This window comes from Solanum lycopersicum, chromosome 9 (assembly GCF_036512215.1).
Source record: "Solanum lycopersicum chromosome 9, SLM_r2.1".
Classification (NCBI taxonomy): domain Eukaryota; kingdom Viridiplantae; phylum Streptophyta; class Magnoliopsida; order Solanales; family Solanaceae; genus Solanum; species Solanum lycopersicum.
Genome location: NC_090808.1, coordinates 20630189 through 20647375, shown reverse-complemented (window position 1 = coordinate 20647375; position 17187 = coordinate 20630189). Strand labels below are relative to the sequence as shown.

At 40.8% G+C, this 17187-nt stretch overlaps 2 protein-coding genes across 2 annotated transcripts; one reads left to right on the top strand and one right to left on the bottom strand.

Annotated features, from left to right (window-relative positions):
- Nucleotides 1-5530: 5530 nt before the first annotated feature.
- LOC104649182 (uncharacterized) lies at nt 5531-6136 on the bottom strand. Its single transcript, XM_010327925.1, has one exon. The coding sequence runs from the start codon at nt 6134-6136 to the stop codon at nt 5531-5533; it is 606 nt and encodes a 201-aa protein (XP_010326227.1).
- A 4171-nt stretch (nt 6137-10307) lies between these two features.
- Nucleotides 10308-16565, top strand: LOC104649181 (uncharacterized). Its single transcript, XM_069289380.1, has 5 exons — nt 10308-10514; nt 12430-12572; nt 13005-13851; nt 13974-15516; nt 15616-16565. The coding sequence occupies exons 1-5, from the start codon at nt 10308-10310 to the stop codon at nt 16563-16565; spliced, it is 3690 nt and encodes a 1229-aa protein (XP_069145481.1).
- Nucleotides 16566-17187: the final 622 nt, after the last annotated feature.

The window sequence follows — 17187 nt, the reverse complement described above, 5'->3', positions numbered from 1 at the left end:
ACACACACATACACACACACACACACACACACACACACATAGACCCTTCGTATAGGAAGGTTACATAGCCTTCTACTTTTATTGCACATAATTATATGCATAACATAGAACATAGTCTTCAAAGATTGTGTTATCTCATAACAATCTAAAACGACCATAGAAATTTGGGCATATCCCTACATCAATATAAAGAAACCACTTATAGGCTTATACAATCAAATGAAAATATAAGGAACATAAGAGTCTTCAAACTAAACAACTCCATAAGCTACATATTTGCATCGCCCTTGGACAATAAGGACCTATCCTACTTGGATGATCAAAGGATACAAGCCTTCTTCAAGTCCCCTTCCGAAACACTTCAATGACCGAGACCTATAATGTTGGGGGAAAAGGAATAAATGGGGTTAGTAGGCCACTTGTACTAAGTATGAGACCATATGCACACATACCTTGAAATCATGCTAAGAAATGGACATTTCATAAAATATGCACTTTTCCTTTAAAATCCTTATGCACATTCAACAAAAGCATAACAATCAATATTGCATATTCCTTAAGTCATAGGCATGTACATACTCAATGCAACTACATATCATATAAGTAACTACATAATTTAACTTTATGATAAGTCTTATTAACAATAAACATGAATAAGAGTACCTTTCAACATAATCAAAGAAAGGCAAATAATCATGAACCGCTATCAAGTCAGCAAGTGCAATGACCAAGTAAAGCCTCATAACCTTACTAAATCAAGTAACCCAACAAGAATCATGACAAACATTCAACTTCACATAACATAGTATTTAAGATCACACATCATCTTACGTTAACCATATAGACCAACATATATGCATAAGTGAAACTAGTGATCATATAGTATCCACAATATGCAAGTTCATCATAAACATGTTATATAACATTATAAGCATATTCATAAATAAGAACATCCTCCCAAGACTCCCCTCAAGGCTAACTAGTGCAATGCTTATTTAGAGTCCCATACCCCTACCTAGACTAAGCTACCCCTTAGGACATCTTAGTTAGAGTTCAATCCTTTAGTTCATTTTAACTTTTGGGAACATTTTGACCTAACTGACATAGACCACATGAGCTAATGTGGAATCTAGTTTCATACAGCCCTACACCGAAGGAAGGCGGTCTACTTGCCAAGGTAGTACCAAAACATAAAACATAGCAATTACGTGGATCCATTAGATAGTGTTCGTATGGGGAAACATAGTTCAAGTACTAGGAGATACAATTGGGACCTTCTTTATACTATATGCATTATAGTCTCCAATCTTACGAGTACATTAGTGCTCCTACCTTTCATATGTGGGAACGGACACTCCTCAATCTATTTTGCTCGGTGCTAAGCTAGAGTCCCTTTTTGAAATTTCTTTAAGCCTTTATTATCAATCATAGCTTAGTTTACTTCATAGGGTCTAACTCTTGTATAACATTATAATTATCGTAGCTCAATAAGAATTGAATGAGTATAAGTCCATTTATTACAATTCAGATAGGTGAAGTTAGCACATTTACATATATATTCATAATAAGGCACATTGGTAGTCATCAATATCCTTATAACATTTCATCTTAATAAACCTCACAGTCATTGTCAAGAAATTTCAATTCAACATCATACAACCATATCAATCCTAAACAAGGCATACTCATGCACAACATTATGACATAATCACAACTAACCATAGTTTGAAGTGAAGTATAAGGATCACAAGACTTACCAAATCTCCTTCATAGTTCATCATAAAGGTCTTACTATCAACCCATAACTCAACCCAATTAGGGGAGTAACTGTCACGACCCAAAACGAGTCGCGAGTGACACCCACACTTATCCTACTATGTGAGCGAACCAACCAATCTAACCCCAACATTTCAGCCAAAATAAACAGAATAAAATGTGGAAGACTTAAAACTCATTAACGAGATCAATTAAATCACTTCTAAAGTTTATCAATTACTATCCCCAAAACCTGGAAGTCATCATCACAAGAACATCCATTCTCAAATTACTAAAGCTAAGAGTATCTAAGAAGCTAAAACAAATACATGAGATAGTCCATGTCCGAACTTCAAGGACATCAAGACATGAATGAGAGAGAATCCAGTCCGAGCTAGGAACAATAGCTCACCCTGAAATCTGACGTGGTTAAAACTGGCTAGAGTTGCAGTTGAGTTGAAGACGATGGTACGTTTGCTTCACTCTACAAATAACAAAGAAAGAAACATACAAGTAGGGGTCAGTACAAGCACAAGTACTGAGTAGATATCATCGGCCAACTCAAAATATAAAGCAATATGCATCAAATAATATCATAAAATCAACTACAATACTCAACAGATAACAACAGCAAGTACCACAACAATTGGCCACAACCCAAGCGCATCTATGAGGACTCACGCCTCCACACCATACTCATTTGGGAAAAGGTTCTTTAAGTTTTGAGTATATTAAGATAATTCAAGATTCATTCTCTTTATTCCTCTTGTGTAGGAACGTGACACTCCGATCCCCTAATACTACGTGTCGGTTCGTGACACCCGATCCACTAATACTATGTGTCGGTTCGTGACACCCGATCCCCTAATACTACGTGTCGGTTCATGACACCCGATCCACTAATACTATGTGTCGGTTCGTGACACCCGATCCCCTAATACTATGTGTTGGTTCATGACACCCGATCCACTAATACTATGTGTCGGTTCGTGACACCCGATCCCCTAATACTATGTGTCGGTTCGTGACACCCGATCCCGTAATATTATGTGTCGGTTCGTGACACCCGATCCCCTAATACTATGTGTCGGTTCATGACACCCGATCCACTAATACTATGTGTTGGTTTGTGACAACCGATCCCCAAATACTATGTGTCGGTCCGTGACAACCGATCCATTAACCTCATTCTTTGAGTTTATCAAGCCTTCTTTTATACCAAGGCATCATCATTAATAGAGAGGTTTTAAGGTTTAAGATTCAACAGCCTCATCATGCTAATTCAGCACAATTACATAATCACATCATGCAAGCACACATAAGCATTTAGAAGACTTTACAATACTACCCAATACATATCATTCGCTATTAAGAGTTTACTATGAAATAGCATAAACCATAACCTACCTCCACCGAAGAATTCGCGATCAAGCAAGCTATCTCCCAAAACCTTTTCTTTGTTCTTCGTTTTCTCTCTTCTCTCGATCGTTCTCTCTCTCTTTCTGTCTCTTTCCTTCTTTTTCCTTATTCAAACTCTTTTTCTTTTACCCTAATTACCATATAATTAAGTATAAAAGATGGTAAAAGTAACCCACTAATTAATCCAAGGTTGTCTCCTTTAATCCCCAAGTAATTGAATTATTAACATTAAACCCCTAACTTTATAATTATAAGTAGGAATAGTCCAAAACGCCCCTTAAAATATTTAACAAAAATCTGACCCAGTCAGGGTTAGGCAGCCTGTGACGGCCCGTCGTGCCTGTGACGGTCCGTCCTGCTGCTTCCGTCACAAAGTCCAGAGACTGAATTTCACTAAAGGGCCTGTGACGTTCTGTCGTGGCCACGATGGTCCATCCTGCCATGTCGTCGTGAAGTTCAGAGAGTTGTTCTCAGTACCAAAATTTTCAGAATCTAAGTGTTTTGGAACGAGACCCCCACGACGGTCCGTCGTGCCCATGACGGTCCGTCGTGGGATCCGTCGACCCAGACAATTATTACCAGAAATAAACTCTACTGCTCAAAACGACTAACTGGTCGTTACAGTAACATCATCACAAACAAGGCCGATTGCATCACTATAACACAATTCAACACTAGATCGTAGCTTAAGACAAGATACATAGGTCAATTTCACAATATACTTCATAACTTAAATCGACATCTCAAAAAATAGCATAATACGCTTAGAATTCATCTTAATCTATTTATAATAACATCATAGGCTAGTAATTAAATAAATAACCAAGTCAGTTGATTGATCATTAAACAATATATGTTAAGATCACAACCTAGGGTTAAGAGTTGAGGATCATCTTTTACAATTTAGGACAAACCATCATGAATTATCATAATCAAGTTAAAATAAATGTTAATCTATTCATTATATCCTAAAGAAATCATAAACAACTTAGTTCATAACATAAATTTGAGAAGATGAAACCTACTTGAAAACTCAACTTTTGGAAATACATTGTAGGAGACCTTTGAGGAAAGAAGTCTGATAGGTGAATTAAATCCAATACCTCAATGTTTGATGAATATTTGATGGTGAAATCGTCCCTTTTAAGCCCCCTAATCCCTACCCTAGCTTGTCAATCCTAGGGATAGGATACTTTTTCATAATAGTGACTTTATTGAGTTGGAAATAATCAATACACATTCTTAAGGACCCATATTTCTTCTTCACAAACAAAATTGGAGCACTCAATGGAGAAATACTAGGTCTAATGAAGCCTTTGTCTAGTAAATCTTTGAGTTGAGCCTTCAACTGTTTCAATTCGGTCGGAGTCATTCGATAAGAAGGAATTGAAATGGGATTCGTATCCGGCAGGAAATCGATACCAAAATTAATTTCCCATTCTGGAGGAATACCGGAAAGATAATTATAAAAGACCTCTGGAAATTCACTCACTACGAGGACAAACTCAATGGAAGGAATTTCGGAGTCTAGATCTTTGACTCGTACAATATGGTATGGACAACCATTAGAGATCATTTCGCATGCTTTTAGACAAGAGATGATACGACCTCTAGGAATAGAATTTCCAACCTTCCATTCTACTACGGGTTCATTTGAAAAGTTAAATTCCACCACCCTTGTCCTACAATCAATAGAGGCAAAGTAAGCATGCAACAAATCCATACCCAAAATAATATCAAAATCAAGCATACTGAGTTCTACTAGTTAAACATAAGAAACTCTATTGGGCAACATTATTGGACAATTTCTATACACCCTTGTTGCAACAACCGACTCACCCACCGGCGTAGACACTATAAAAGGTTCATGTAAAATATCGGGGAAAATATCAAACTTTTTGGAAACTAGAGGGGTAACAAATTATAAAGTAGCACCGGGATCAAGTAAGGCATATACATCAATAAAGAAGACTTTCAACATACTTGTCACCATGTTGGGAGAAGTCTCTTGCTCACCCCTTGAGCAAAGAGCAGAAAAGCGGTTCTTCTTTGGACCCTTATTTGAACCACTTTCTTGAGAATGACCACTACCCTTGACTTGACCCCTCACATTAGGACAATCCCTAACCTTGTGCCCACTTTTACCACTTCTTGCAACACTTTCCACAAGGTGGCTTTCGGTTGGTCAACTTGTGTCATTTCCCTTCTTAGGCTTAGGTTTAGATACCATATCACCACTATTATTAGGGGACTTGGAAGGAACTTGATTATGAACCCGCTTTTTAAATCTAGGCTTGTCTTGTATCTCAAGCCGATATGAAGAACCTCCATCAAAAGATCTTATCCTCTTAGCATCTCATCTCTTCCTGATATCTCTTGCCTCTTTCACATGATTGGCATGCACCACAAGTTGAGAAATGTTCATTTTTTCATGTAGCATAGCCGAATGACAGTCCTCTTGCAAATCATACGACACCCCCGTCACAAAGCAAATTATTTCATCTCTATGATCGGAAACCAAAGAAGGAGCATATTTTGACAATTTAGTGAATCTCAAGGAATATTCATGAACACTTATACCTCCTTGGGGAAGGCTAATGAACTCCACCACTTTAGATTCCCTCATCTCCCTAGGATAGAACCAATCAAGAAAAGCCTTCTTGAAGATCTCCCAAGTCACCGAACCGCCTCTTAATGGCCTATTATCCCTCCATTGGACATAACATGCTTGAGACACATCCTTGAGTTGATAAGTGGCTAACTCGGCCTTCTCACTTTTGGATAACCCCATATCCAAGAGTATCTTATAGACTTCATCAATGAACTCTTGGGGGTCTTCTTCAACCATAGACCCGTAGAAAGTAGGAGGGTTCATCCTAGCAAAGTCCCTTAGACGGGAGGCCATGGTAGCCACTTGTTGATTAGGATGGGGTACGACCACTCGGTTAGCTTCGGACGTCATAGCTTAGGCTTGAGTAGTGGCAGCTTGTGCTTTAATAGTAATGGCTTGGACTATTTGAAAAACAGCGGGACTTATATTCTCATCCGTCAAAGGAAGAGGATTCATAGAAGCTTGGTTATCATTTTCACCTTCCTCAAGAGGAGGAACTTGATAAACATGGGGAGGAGCTCCCTGTTTGGCAATCTCCTCTTAAAGCCTTCGTGCCACATTTATTTGAGTGTTCATTTCCCTATAATCACAACAATAGGATTAGATGCAAAAGTACACCATGAGTATACTCTAATGGCACGATATTGGATTTCCAAAAAAGTGAGATCTTCTTAGGCATCACCTAAGTTCATATCCATTAGTGTGGAGCGCTTCACAATTATGAACATAAACTTACATAGACGTGGTTGAGAGAGACATTGACTCAAAGATAACTCAACCTCATGCTCTGATATCAAGTTTATCACATCCGGGTTTACGCCCTAGATGTAACTGGCATCGTCTTCCTCTTTGAGGACTAAGACTAGCCTCCTAGTCTTACATTATTACATTCATAGGTCAAATTTAGCAAAAAATTTAAACTTTTAATTACTTCCACTTAGAGGTTTACATAAACCACAACATACACATAACATATATATATCAAGTATACATAGACCCTTCGTATAGGAGTGTTACATAGCCTTCTTGTTATGTTGCACATAATTATATATATAAGATAGAACATAGTCTTCAAAGATTATCTCATCTCATAACCATCTAAAACGACCATAGAAATTTCAGCATAGTCGTACATCAATGTAAAGAAGCCAGATATGGGCTTATACAAATCATACATTAATGGGAATAGAACGAACATAAGAGTCTTTAGATTAAACAACTCCATAAGCTAGATAATGGCATCTCCCTCGGACAATAAGGACCTACCCTAGTTGTATAATCAAAGTATCCAAGCCTTCTTCAAGTCGCCTTTCAAAACACTTCAACGGCCGAAACCTATAATAATGGGGGAAAAGGAAGAAATGGAGTTAGTACGCCACTTATACTAGGTATGACACCCTATGCACACATACCTTGAAATCATGCTAAGAAAAAAATATTTCATAAAATATGAACTTTTCAATCCTTATGCACATTGAGCAAAACCATAACAATCAATATTACATATTCCTTAAGTCATAGGCATGTACATTACAAATACTACAACATCAAGTCTAGTCAAGTCAACCATACATATCATATAAGTAACTACATACTCAGTGTAACTTTATCATCAAGTCATATTAACAATAAACATGAATAAGAGTACCTTTCAACATAACCAAAGCAAGACAACTAACTATGAACCCCTATCAAGTCACAAGTGCAATGAACAAGTAAAGCCCCATAACCTTACTAAATCAAGTAACCCAACAAGAATCATGACTAACATCGAACTTCAACAACATAACAATTAACATCACACATCATCTTACGTTAACCATATAGACCAACATATATACATAAGTTAAAGTAATCATCATATAGTATCAACAATATGGAAGTTCATCATAGACATGTCATATAGCATTATAGGCATATTCATACATAAGAAAATCCTCCCAAAACTCCCCTCAAGGCTAACTAGTGCAATGCTTAGGTAGAGTTCCATACCCCTACCTAGACTAAGCTAGACCCCTTAGACATCTTAGTTAGAGTTCAATCCTTTAGTTCATTTTACCTTTTAGGAACATCTTGACCTAATTGACATAGACAACATGAGCTAGTGTGGAATCCAGTGTCATAAAGCCCTAACCTAAAGGAAGGCGTACTACTTGCCAAGGTAGTACAAAAACATAAAACATAGCAACTACGTTGATCCACTAGCCAGTATTCATATGGGGGCAACATAGTTCAAGAACTAGGAGATACAATTAGGACCCTCTTTATGCTATATGCATTGTAGTCTCCAATATAGAGAGTAAATTAGTGCTCGTACCTTCCTTATGTGGGAAGGGACACTCCTCCTTCTAGTTCACTCAATGCTAAGCTAGAGTCCCTTTTTGAAATGTCTTTCAATCATACCTTAGTTTTAGGTCATATGGGTGTACCCCTATTATAGTTATAGTCATAGCTCAAAGATAATTCTTGAGTATTTTCATTTCAATTACAATTCACACATGTGAGTTTAGCACATTTACATCACTATATCATAATAAGACACATATGCAAATCATCATCAGCCTGTATCATTACATCTTAGCAAACGAATCACAAGCCATATATCAAGACATTCTAATTAAACATCATACATCCCTAATTAATATCATTATAAGGTATACTTCAATACATGATCATCATTAACCACAAGTAATCATAATTGAAGTAAATGTTTGAGATCACAAAGACTTACCCCATCTCCTTCAAAAGCCATCATCCAATGTTTACCATCAACCATCCAATACAACACAACAATGGTTTTAATATAATCACACAATATTAATTAATACAATAATGAATTCAATTGAATCATTACACATCAATTCATCACTAGTTCATAATCTAGGGTTAGGGATTTAGGTCAAATTCATGATCTTCTTCACAAACTAGGTTAATTCATCAAGAACTAGCATAATTGAATCATAGTACATCATACTCTTATCATAATCATTTAAATAAATCATAAACGAAGAAAATAAAAAGATCAAATTCGTATTGGAAACAAGCCCATATGAAACCATCTTTTTGAGAACCAATTTCGGAAGAACCCTTTGGTGAAAAGAATCCCAAAGGTGAAAGGATCACATACCTTGTTAATTGATGAATACTTAAGGAGAAAATTAGTCTTATTGCTTCCCTATAACCCTCCTTTAATTGGTCTTCTATGGAGTTTCTTTCGGAGAGAGAAAGAAGAGCAATCGGGTTTTGGGAAATATGAGAGTTGGGTTAGTTTAATTAGGTTTAGGTCTTTATATAAGTCATTAAATAACTTAATAAGACCTACATTAGAAACCTACTAATTAAATAACAAACTAAAATTAAGTTAGTGGAATAACTTAAAACATTACAGCAACTAGTGACCCTAACCTATGAGACCGCGACCTACGAGCCGTAGGTCAGTCAACGGACCTTGAGACTAACCAACCTGCTATTTGACAAATGAAATCTTCATGAAAATGACTAAGTGACCATCAACTCCTGGTCAATCAGGCCATGCCTCGAAGCCTGCAACCGTCAATGGCTATTATCTCAAGACAGTTTTTAGCCACAATGCAAGGAAGCTCCTCAAGTACCCTTTGATTGGTCCTTGGGGAGTCTTCCCTGGACTTTTTGACCCTAAACCAACTTTAATACGTATTAGACACCTTATTATGAAATTCCATCAACATTCTGACTGCTTAAACCTAGTCATTTAGGCTAAGGCACACAAGCACCTCTTGAACTAGTTTCCGGATGTCATGGATGTTTCTTGACGCTTTGATTCTAAAACTTCCTAAATGACTTATATACATTATATATGACCTTAAAACAGTGTTACAACCTTTATACACTCGTGTTAGGCTCTAGATTAGATCTTGGACTTCAAAGTGTTACAATATCCAACTTAACTAAAGTACATTTTTGTCACGACCTGACTTCCCTAATTACGATGACACCTAATACAACCCACTAGTAGGTAATAGAATATGTACCCAAAATGACACTTAACATGGCAGTCTACCGTGAACGCGGATGAGACATTGGTTAGAATCTTTATTGTCGATGTAACATTGTTTTCAATTAGGTTACTAGATTCGTGATTGTCATCTAATTTGTATGGGAGAGTTGTAATGACCCTTATTGTCATTTTTAGTGTTTTATCTTCTGTACATCATTTAGAGCGTTCCTATAGCAATTCCAAGTCATTTATGACTTGCTGGGACTGACAGATCGGTCACCTGGTCATTCGTTTGGTTATTGTGTGAGTTTAGTATTTTTGGAGCTTATGAACCTTGAACGATCATTTTCGATCAAAAGATCAAGAAGATGACATCAGAATCCAATTCTGACGATTCCATCAGTTCCGGAAGGGTCATTTTAGTCTAGTAGCATTGTTGACATGACTCCTAAAGTTTTCAGTGTGAGTTGGTGGGATTAGGCGTTTTAACTTTATGTTTAAAGGCTAAGTTTGACATTAGTCAACATTCTGAGTAAACGCGCTCGGATGAGAATTCTGTCAGCGCGGTTAGCTCCGGAATGTCGAGTTTGGTCTAGTTTGACCCTTCTTTCGGGTTTTGAGGTTTTTGATATTTTTCCGAGCCCTTTTGTGGTTTTTGACTTAAAATGGCAATGGAAGTGGGACCCACATTTTATCGAGATAACCTCTGATGAAAATTTCGACTGCGCCTTTGAGTCCGGAATGTCGACTTTGGTAGGGTAGCATATCTATTTTATTTTTATCAGGTTCTGAACGAATTCCGAGCACCCGTCGAAGACTTTAAAGAAAGTAGGCAAAGCTGAATCTGGTGCAGCCTCTATAAAAACCCAACTTTCAGCTTTATATCTTACGTTAGAATCTTGATATCTTGACTGTACAACTCCAAATTGGGCGATTCAAAAGGCTAAGTTGTGAGATTTTTCGAGGGCAACGCATTGGTGAGCTTGGAATCTGATTTGGGGACCCGATTTGAGGAAAATTTTGGGTTTTAACTGCTGTCTAGCTCATTTTCGAGCACAAGTTTTGGAAAATTTTAGAAGGTGATTTCTTGGTCATTTTAGGTCCGAATCAAGTGATTCAAGAGCCTATATTGTGTGGTTTTTTGCGAGGATCATCGTGGTGTGGTTGGTTTTGGCTGTTGGAGCTTCATTTTTGGTAAAATCTTTTAAGTAGCTGCTGCCATAGTTGCTGATTTTTAGCTTAGAATTTGGGTTCTTTTTTTGCATGTTCATGTTGGGACTGTTTTGAGTCCTGAATTATGCTCCATTCTGGTATACAAGTTTCGAGAGTTATTTAGGACTTTTATTTGGGGTTAATTCGGGATTTCTCAACGCGGATCCCACTTTTTCCATTTTTGACCATGAAATTGACCCGTCTCCGTTTCTTGCGATTTTAGTGTATCAACGTTTCGAGGCCTTTTAGAAAGTAAAAGATCCGGGGAGTAAATTTTGGAGCGCGCGTGATCTGCGTTCAGGTAGGCTATGGTTTCTCTTCTTAGATTGAACTCGAACATGTGAATGCATGTTGATTAGTTGGGATTTGGGTTGGGTAGTTATTGGATCATCCATAGGTGTTATGAATCATATTTTCGCCCTTTTTCTGAGAATTATCGGGTAACTGTGAGCATGTTTATTGTTATTAATTGACCTTCTTTACTATATGAATTATTTGTATGTTTGAATACTACTTGTCAGAAGTATGTTGGGCCTTAGTTTAGGTTTGACTAGGGTTTTCCTTAGAAATGCATGATTCAAAGTCGGTAGGACTTAGTTTAGCCCCGACGTCGCTCGGCCGACTTAAATCCTTGTAGACTGATGTAGCAGACTTGAGTCTGATAGTTGGGTATTTAGAAAGACGATGAGCATGCTCTAGCGATAGTTACTCTTATTTCTTCGATGTTACGGCTTCTTGAGTTACGTCAGTGTCAATGATTTCCACTCCATGATTCCAAGTTGAGTTCGATTCAGCTTTAATGACTTACATTGATTACCTAAGTCTGGATGGTGTTCCACGGGTTTATATGATTATGGATAGATAAAGACTCTTTCAGCAGCTATATCGATATCTTTGTCGGGTATCCGGATTTAAGGTCCGGCCTCGAACATCCACATACTTATGTAGAGCATCCGGTTAGAGGTCCGGCCTCAAGTATGTAGAGCATCCGGTTAGAGGTCCGGCCTCAGTTACTTATATTTTGCAATTGGCTACTTGTGTAATTCTGGTGAGTGTCCGGTTCAAGGCCCGACCTCCGTACCGTCAGATTTTTACTTTTTGGTTCATTGTTCTTTGGCCTTGAGTTTTATTCTCCTTAAGTTATAGTTATTTTGTGTACTCGTCGGGCTTATGGGGGTCCGTTCGGGTTTTTATTTAAACTTGTGCACCAGTGTATTTTCTGGGCTTATGGTGGGTCCAGTTAGGTGTAGTTAGCTTATTTATATTAATTTAGTTAGATTTTTATACACTCGTGTGCATTATTGTGTTACTTAGCCTTCTGTTCTTGACCTCTAGTTTTGTGATTCCGTCTTTTCATACTGCTTTACTTTTCTAGTTCAGTCGGCCTATGATGCCTACTGGGTACCTGTTTTTTTTGGTACTCATGCTACGCTCTGCATCTATTTTCGTGATGCAGGTCCGAGCACCGGTAGTCAGCGTTGATGGAGACAGGGGTGAGCACACAGCATTTTGTACTATTTCAGTCTCCATCTGTTTCTATAAAGATTTGTCTTTTACTTTTCGAGACAGTCTAGTTTCGGTGGTCCACTGTTTGGACTTGTACTCATTTTGTTGGTAGCTCTGTATTAGTGACTTCCAGGTTCTGGGAGGGATCCTTTATTGTATTTATGTTTTGGTTTCCCTATGTTGTTATAGTAATTTTTCTTAGTCTTGTTTAGTTTCTTCTACCCTCACACCCAGTATGTGTGGTTTTGGGTTGTGGTTTGGCTTACCTACTGATGGATTATAGTAGGTGCCTTCATGGTTCGAGAAATTGGGTCGTGATAAGTTGGTATCAGAGCCCTAGGTTCAACGGTCTCACTTTTACAGAGCTAACGTCTAGTAGAGTCCTGCGGATCGGTGCGGAGACGTCCGTAACTTATCTTTAGGAGGCTACAGGAAGTATTTAGGAAAATATCCATTTTGTTTCAAATTCGTGCCGCGTGTGTCTTGTTTGTTTCTTAAAATCTCAGTTGTTCCACTCTATTACAGGATGGCTCGCACGCGAGGCGGTGCGTTCGGGGTAGATGCACCTGGAGCCTCAGCTTGGGGTAGACGTCGACCACGAGGTCGAGGTAGGGCTGCAGTACCTACCCGGGATATGGAGGAGGAGCCTCATGCAGCGCATGTACCGCCACAGCCAGTGGGGCCGGGGCCTGCCCAGCCACCACCCGCACCAGTTGCAGCACCTGATCTTCATTCCCTCTTGACTCAGATATTAGCAGCTATTGGGGATATGCGACAGGCACCAGCACCAGCAGTACCAGCACCAGTGCTGCAAGATCAGCCGCCACCAGTTCATGTGGCTGCCCCACAAGACTTAGAGGTTACAGAGATGCCACTGCGGGATCAGAAGATGCTTGGGGTATTTCAGAGGTTGGCACCGCCTATATTCTTAGGGGCGATTGGAGAGGACGCTCACGAGTTCCAACTCACTTGCCAGGAGCAGTTACAGTCATTAGGCCTTTTGGAGTCGAGAGGAGCTGACTTTACCGCTCATCAGTTCCGTGGGCCAGCCAGGCAGTGGTGGCGCACGTATCGAGAGTCTAGGCCAGTTGGATCTCCTCCTATATCTTGGAGTGAGTTCTCAGAGGCTTTCTTGGCCCGATTCATGCCACGGAGCGTCAGAGACAGGCTTCGTGATCAGTTCTCTAGATTGGAGCAGGGATCTATGACCGTTTCAGAGTATGAGGCGAGGTTCCATGAGTTGTCTCGCCATGCTACTATGATCCTGCCCACCGAGGGAGAGAGAGTTTGTTGTTTTGTACGTGGGTTGCGATACCCTTTGAGGGTTGACACAGAGCATATGGTTTCAGCTGGCCGTTCTTTTCTTGATGTGGTTGATCATGCCCGATCCATGGAGCATATTCACCATGAGGCCCAAGGGGGCAGCGATAAGAGGGCACGCTACCAGGGCAGCTATAGCGAGTCGCAGACTAGGGGGAGGGACTCATATGATAGGCCACGTCAAGGTTCCAGCAGGGTCAAACCAGTCGGCCTATTCAGGCGGCATTACCTATTTCTGAGGGAGGTCAATATCAGCAGAGTGGTCCTAGTACAGGCCAGAATTCGAGGGGATCAGATTCTTTTCCTCCATGCCGCGGTCGGGTTACTACAGGGCGTTCAACTTCGGGGTGTTATGATTGTGGTGCTCTTGACCATTGGTCTAGAGAATGCCCCCGGCGAGGTCGGGGGGTGATTGTACCAGCTCCACCTACTTCTAAACCAATTTCAGCCGTGTCTTCTTCGGCTAGAGGAGGTGGTCAGATTCAGGACCGTCGAGAGAGTCGACAGGTTACCAGGGGTGGAGCTCGGGGAGGCAGGTCAGGTGGTAGACCGGGTGCACCAGGTAGAGGTGCTCAGGGCCATTTCTACGCTGCCCCGACAAGGGCGGCGGCTGAGGCATCTGACGATGTCATCTCAGGTACGCTCTTCTTGTGCCATCAGCCTGCTACAGTATTATTTGATCCAGGGTCCACATTCTCGTATGTATCTATTTATTTTGCTCCCCGATTGGGTATGAGGTCCGAGTCTTTGGCAGAGCCGGTTCATGTTTCGACCTTGATAGGTGAGTTCTTAGTAGTGGATCAAGTATTGCGATCTTGCTTAGTGACCATCCAGGGTTATGATACTAGAGCTGATCTTATTATGCTAGATATGATTGATTTTGATGTGATTTTGGGCATGGACTGGTTATCCCCATATCATGTGGTCTTGGATTGCTATGCCAAGACTGTTACCTTATCCATGCCTGGTGTTCCCCCGGTATTGTGGCAGGCTGCTTATAGTCACACACCGACGGGGATAATCTCTTTTATTCGAGCTAGGCGGTTGGTTGCTTCTGGGTGTTTAGCGTATTTGGCCCACATCAGAGATGTGAGTAGGGAGGGCCCTTCAGTTGACTCAGTTCCTGTGGTTAGAGAGTATGAAGATGTGTTCCCTACGGATCTACCTGGCCTACCCCCAGAGCGTGACATTGATTTTGCTATAGATTTGGAGCCTGCCACTCGTCCTATTTCTATTCCGCCTTATCGGATGGCTCCTGCAGAGCTCAGAGAGCTCAGTGTTCAGTTAAAGGACCTCTTAGAAAAGGGGTTCATTCGTCGGAGTGTGTCGCCTTGGCGTGCTCCTGTTCTGTTTGTGAAAAAGAAGGATGGGACTTTGAGGATGTGCATTGACTACAGACAGCTGAACAAGGTGACGGTGAAGAACTGTTACCCTATGCCTCGTATAGATGATTTGTTTGATCAGCTTCAGGGTGCCGTCGTATTTTCTAAGATTGATTTGAGGTCCGGATACCATCAGCTAAGGATTAGAGCAGCAGACATCGCTAAGACTGCATTTAGGACTCGTTACGGTGATTATGAGTTCCTTGTGATGTCTTTTGGGTTGACTAATGCCCCAGCCGCCTTTATGGACTTGATGACACGTGTGTTCAGGCCATACCTTGATTCATTTGTTATCATCTTCATTGATGACATATTGGTATATTCGCGGAGCCGGAGTGAGCATGAGCAACATTTGAGGATAGTGCTCCAGACTTTGAGAGATCAGCAGCTTTATGCCAAGTTCTCAAAGTGCGAGTTTTGACTTGCGTCTGTAGCATTCTTGGGGCACGTGGTGTCCAAGGAGGGTATTAGGGTAGATCCGACGAAGATTAAAGCTATTCGTGATTGGGACAGACCCACTTCTGTTACTGAGGTTCGTAGCTTTGTCGGGTTAGCGAGTTACTACAGGCGTTTTGTTGAGGGCTTTTCTACTATTGCAGCTCCTTTGACTCGCTTGACTCGCCAGGATATTCCCTTTGTGTGGTCGGAGGAGTGTGAGATGAGCTTTCTGAAGCTCAAGGAGTTGCTTACTAGCGCTCCTATATTGACTCTTCCGATTGAGGGTGAGGGTTTCACGATTTATTGTGATGCGTCTGGTGTTGGTGTGGGTTGTGTATTGATGCAGCAGGGTCGGGTTATTGCGTATGCGTCGAGGCAGCTTAAGGTCCATGAGCGCAACTACCCCACCCATGACTTGGAGTTGGCAGCGGTAGTTTTCGCGCTTAAGATTTGGAGGCACTACTTGTATGGAGTTCGATGTCAGATCTATACTGACCACAAGAGTCTTCAGTACAACATGAACCAGAGGGACCTTAATTCGAGGCAGCGTCGTTGGATTGAGCTCCTGAAGGATTATGATCTCTCCATTCTCTATCATCCGGGCAAGGCGAACGTGGTAGCAGACGCCTTGAGCCGAAAGGCGGTGAGTTTGGGTAGTCTAGCCTTCTTATTTGCAGGTGAAAGACCCTTGGCTTTGGACATTCAGTTTTTAGCCAATAGCATGGTTCGATTAGATATATCAGATTCTAGACGCGTCTTGGCTTATATGGGAGTTCAGTCTTCTTTGTATGATAGGATCCGTGGTTGTCAATTTGAGGATAAGGCCCTGGGGTCCCTTAGAGATCGAGTTTTAGCGGGTAATGGTGATCAGGCTACCTTAGATCCTGGTGGAGTTTTGAGATTCGCTGGTCGCATTTGTGTCCCGAGAGTTGGAGATTTGATATAGTTGATACTTTCGGAGGCTCATGAGTCTAGATATTATATCCATCCGGGTACAGCGAAGATGTATAGTGATTTGAGACAACATTACTGGTGGAGTGGCATGAGACGAGATATTGCTGACTTTGTTTCTCGTTGCTTGTGCTGCCAGCAGGTAAAGGCTGAGCATTTGAGGCCTGGTGGTGAATTTCAGGGATTACCCATTCCGAAGTGGAAGTGGGATCGCATTACTATGGATTTTGTGGCTGGTCTACCGAGGACTTCTAGAGGATTTGATAGTATTTGGGTCATCGTTGATCGATTGACCAAGTCAGCACATTTCCTTCCCGTTCAATCTTCATTTAGTGCCGAGAGGTTAGCTCGTATCTACATTCGAGAGGTGGTTCGACTTCATGGGGTGCCAGTTTCTATTATATTAGATCGGGGTTCTCAGTTCACGTCTAGCTTTTGGAGGACCTTTCAGGATGAGTTGGGCACCCAGGTTGACCTGAGCACAGCTTTCCACCAGCAGACTGATGGTCAGTCAGAGCGCACTATTCAGGTCCTTGAGGACATGCTACGGGCTTGTGTTTTGGAGTTTGGTGGTCAATGGGACCAGTTCTTGCCTTTGGCGGAATTTGCATATAACA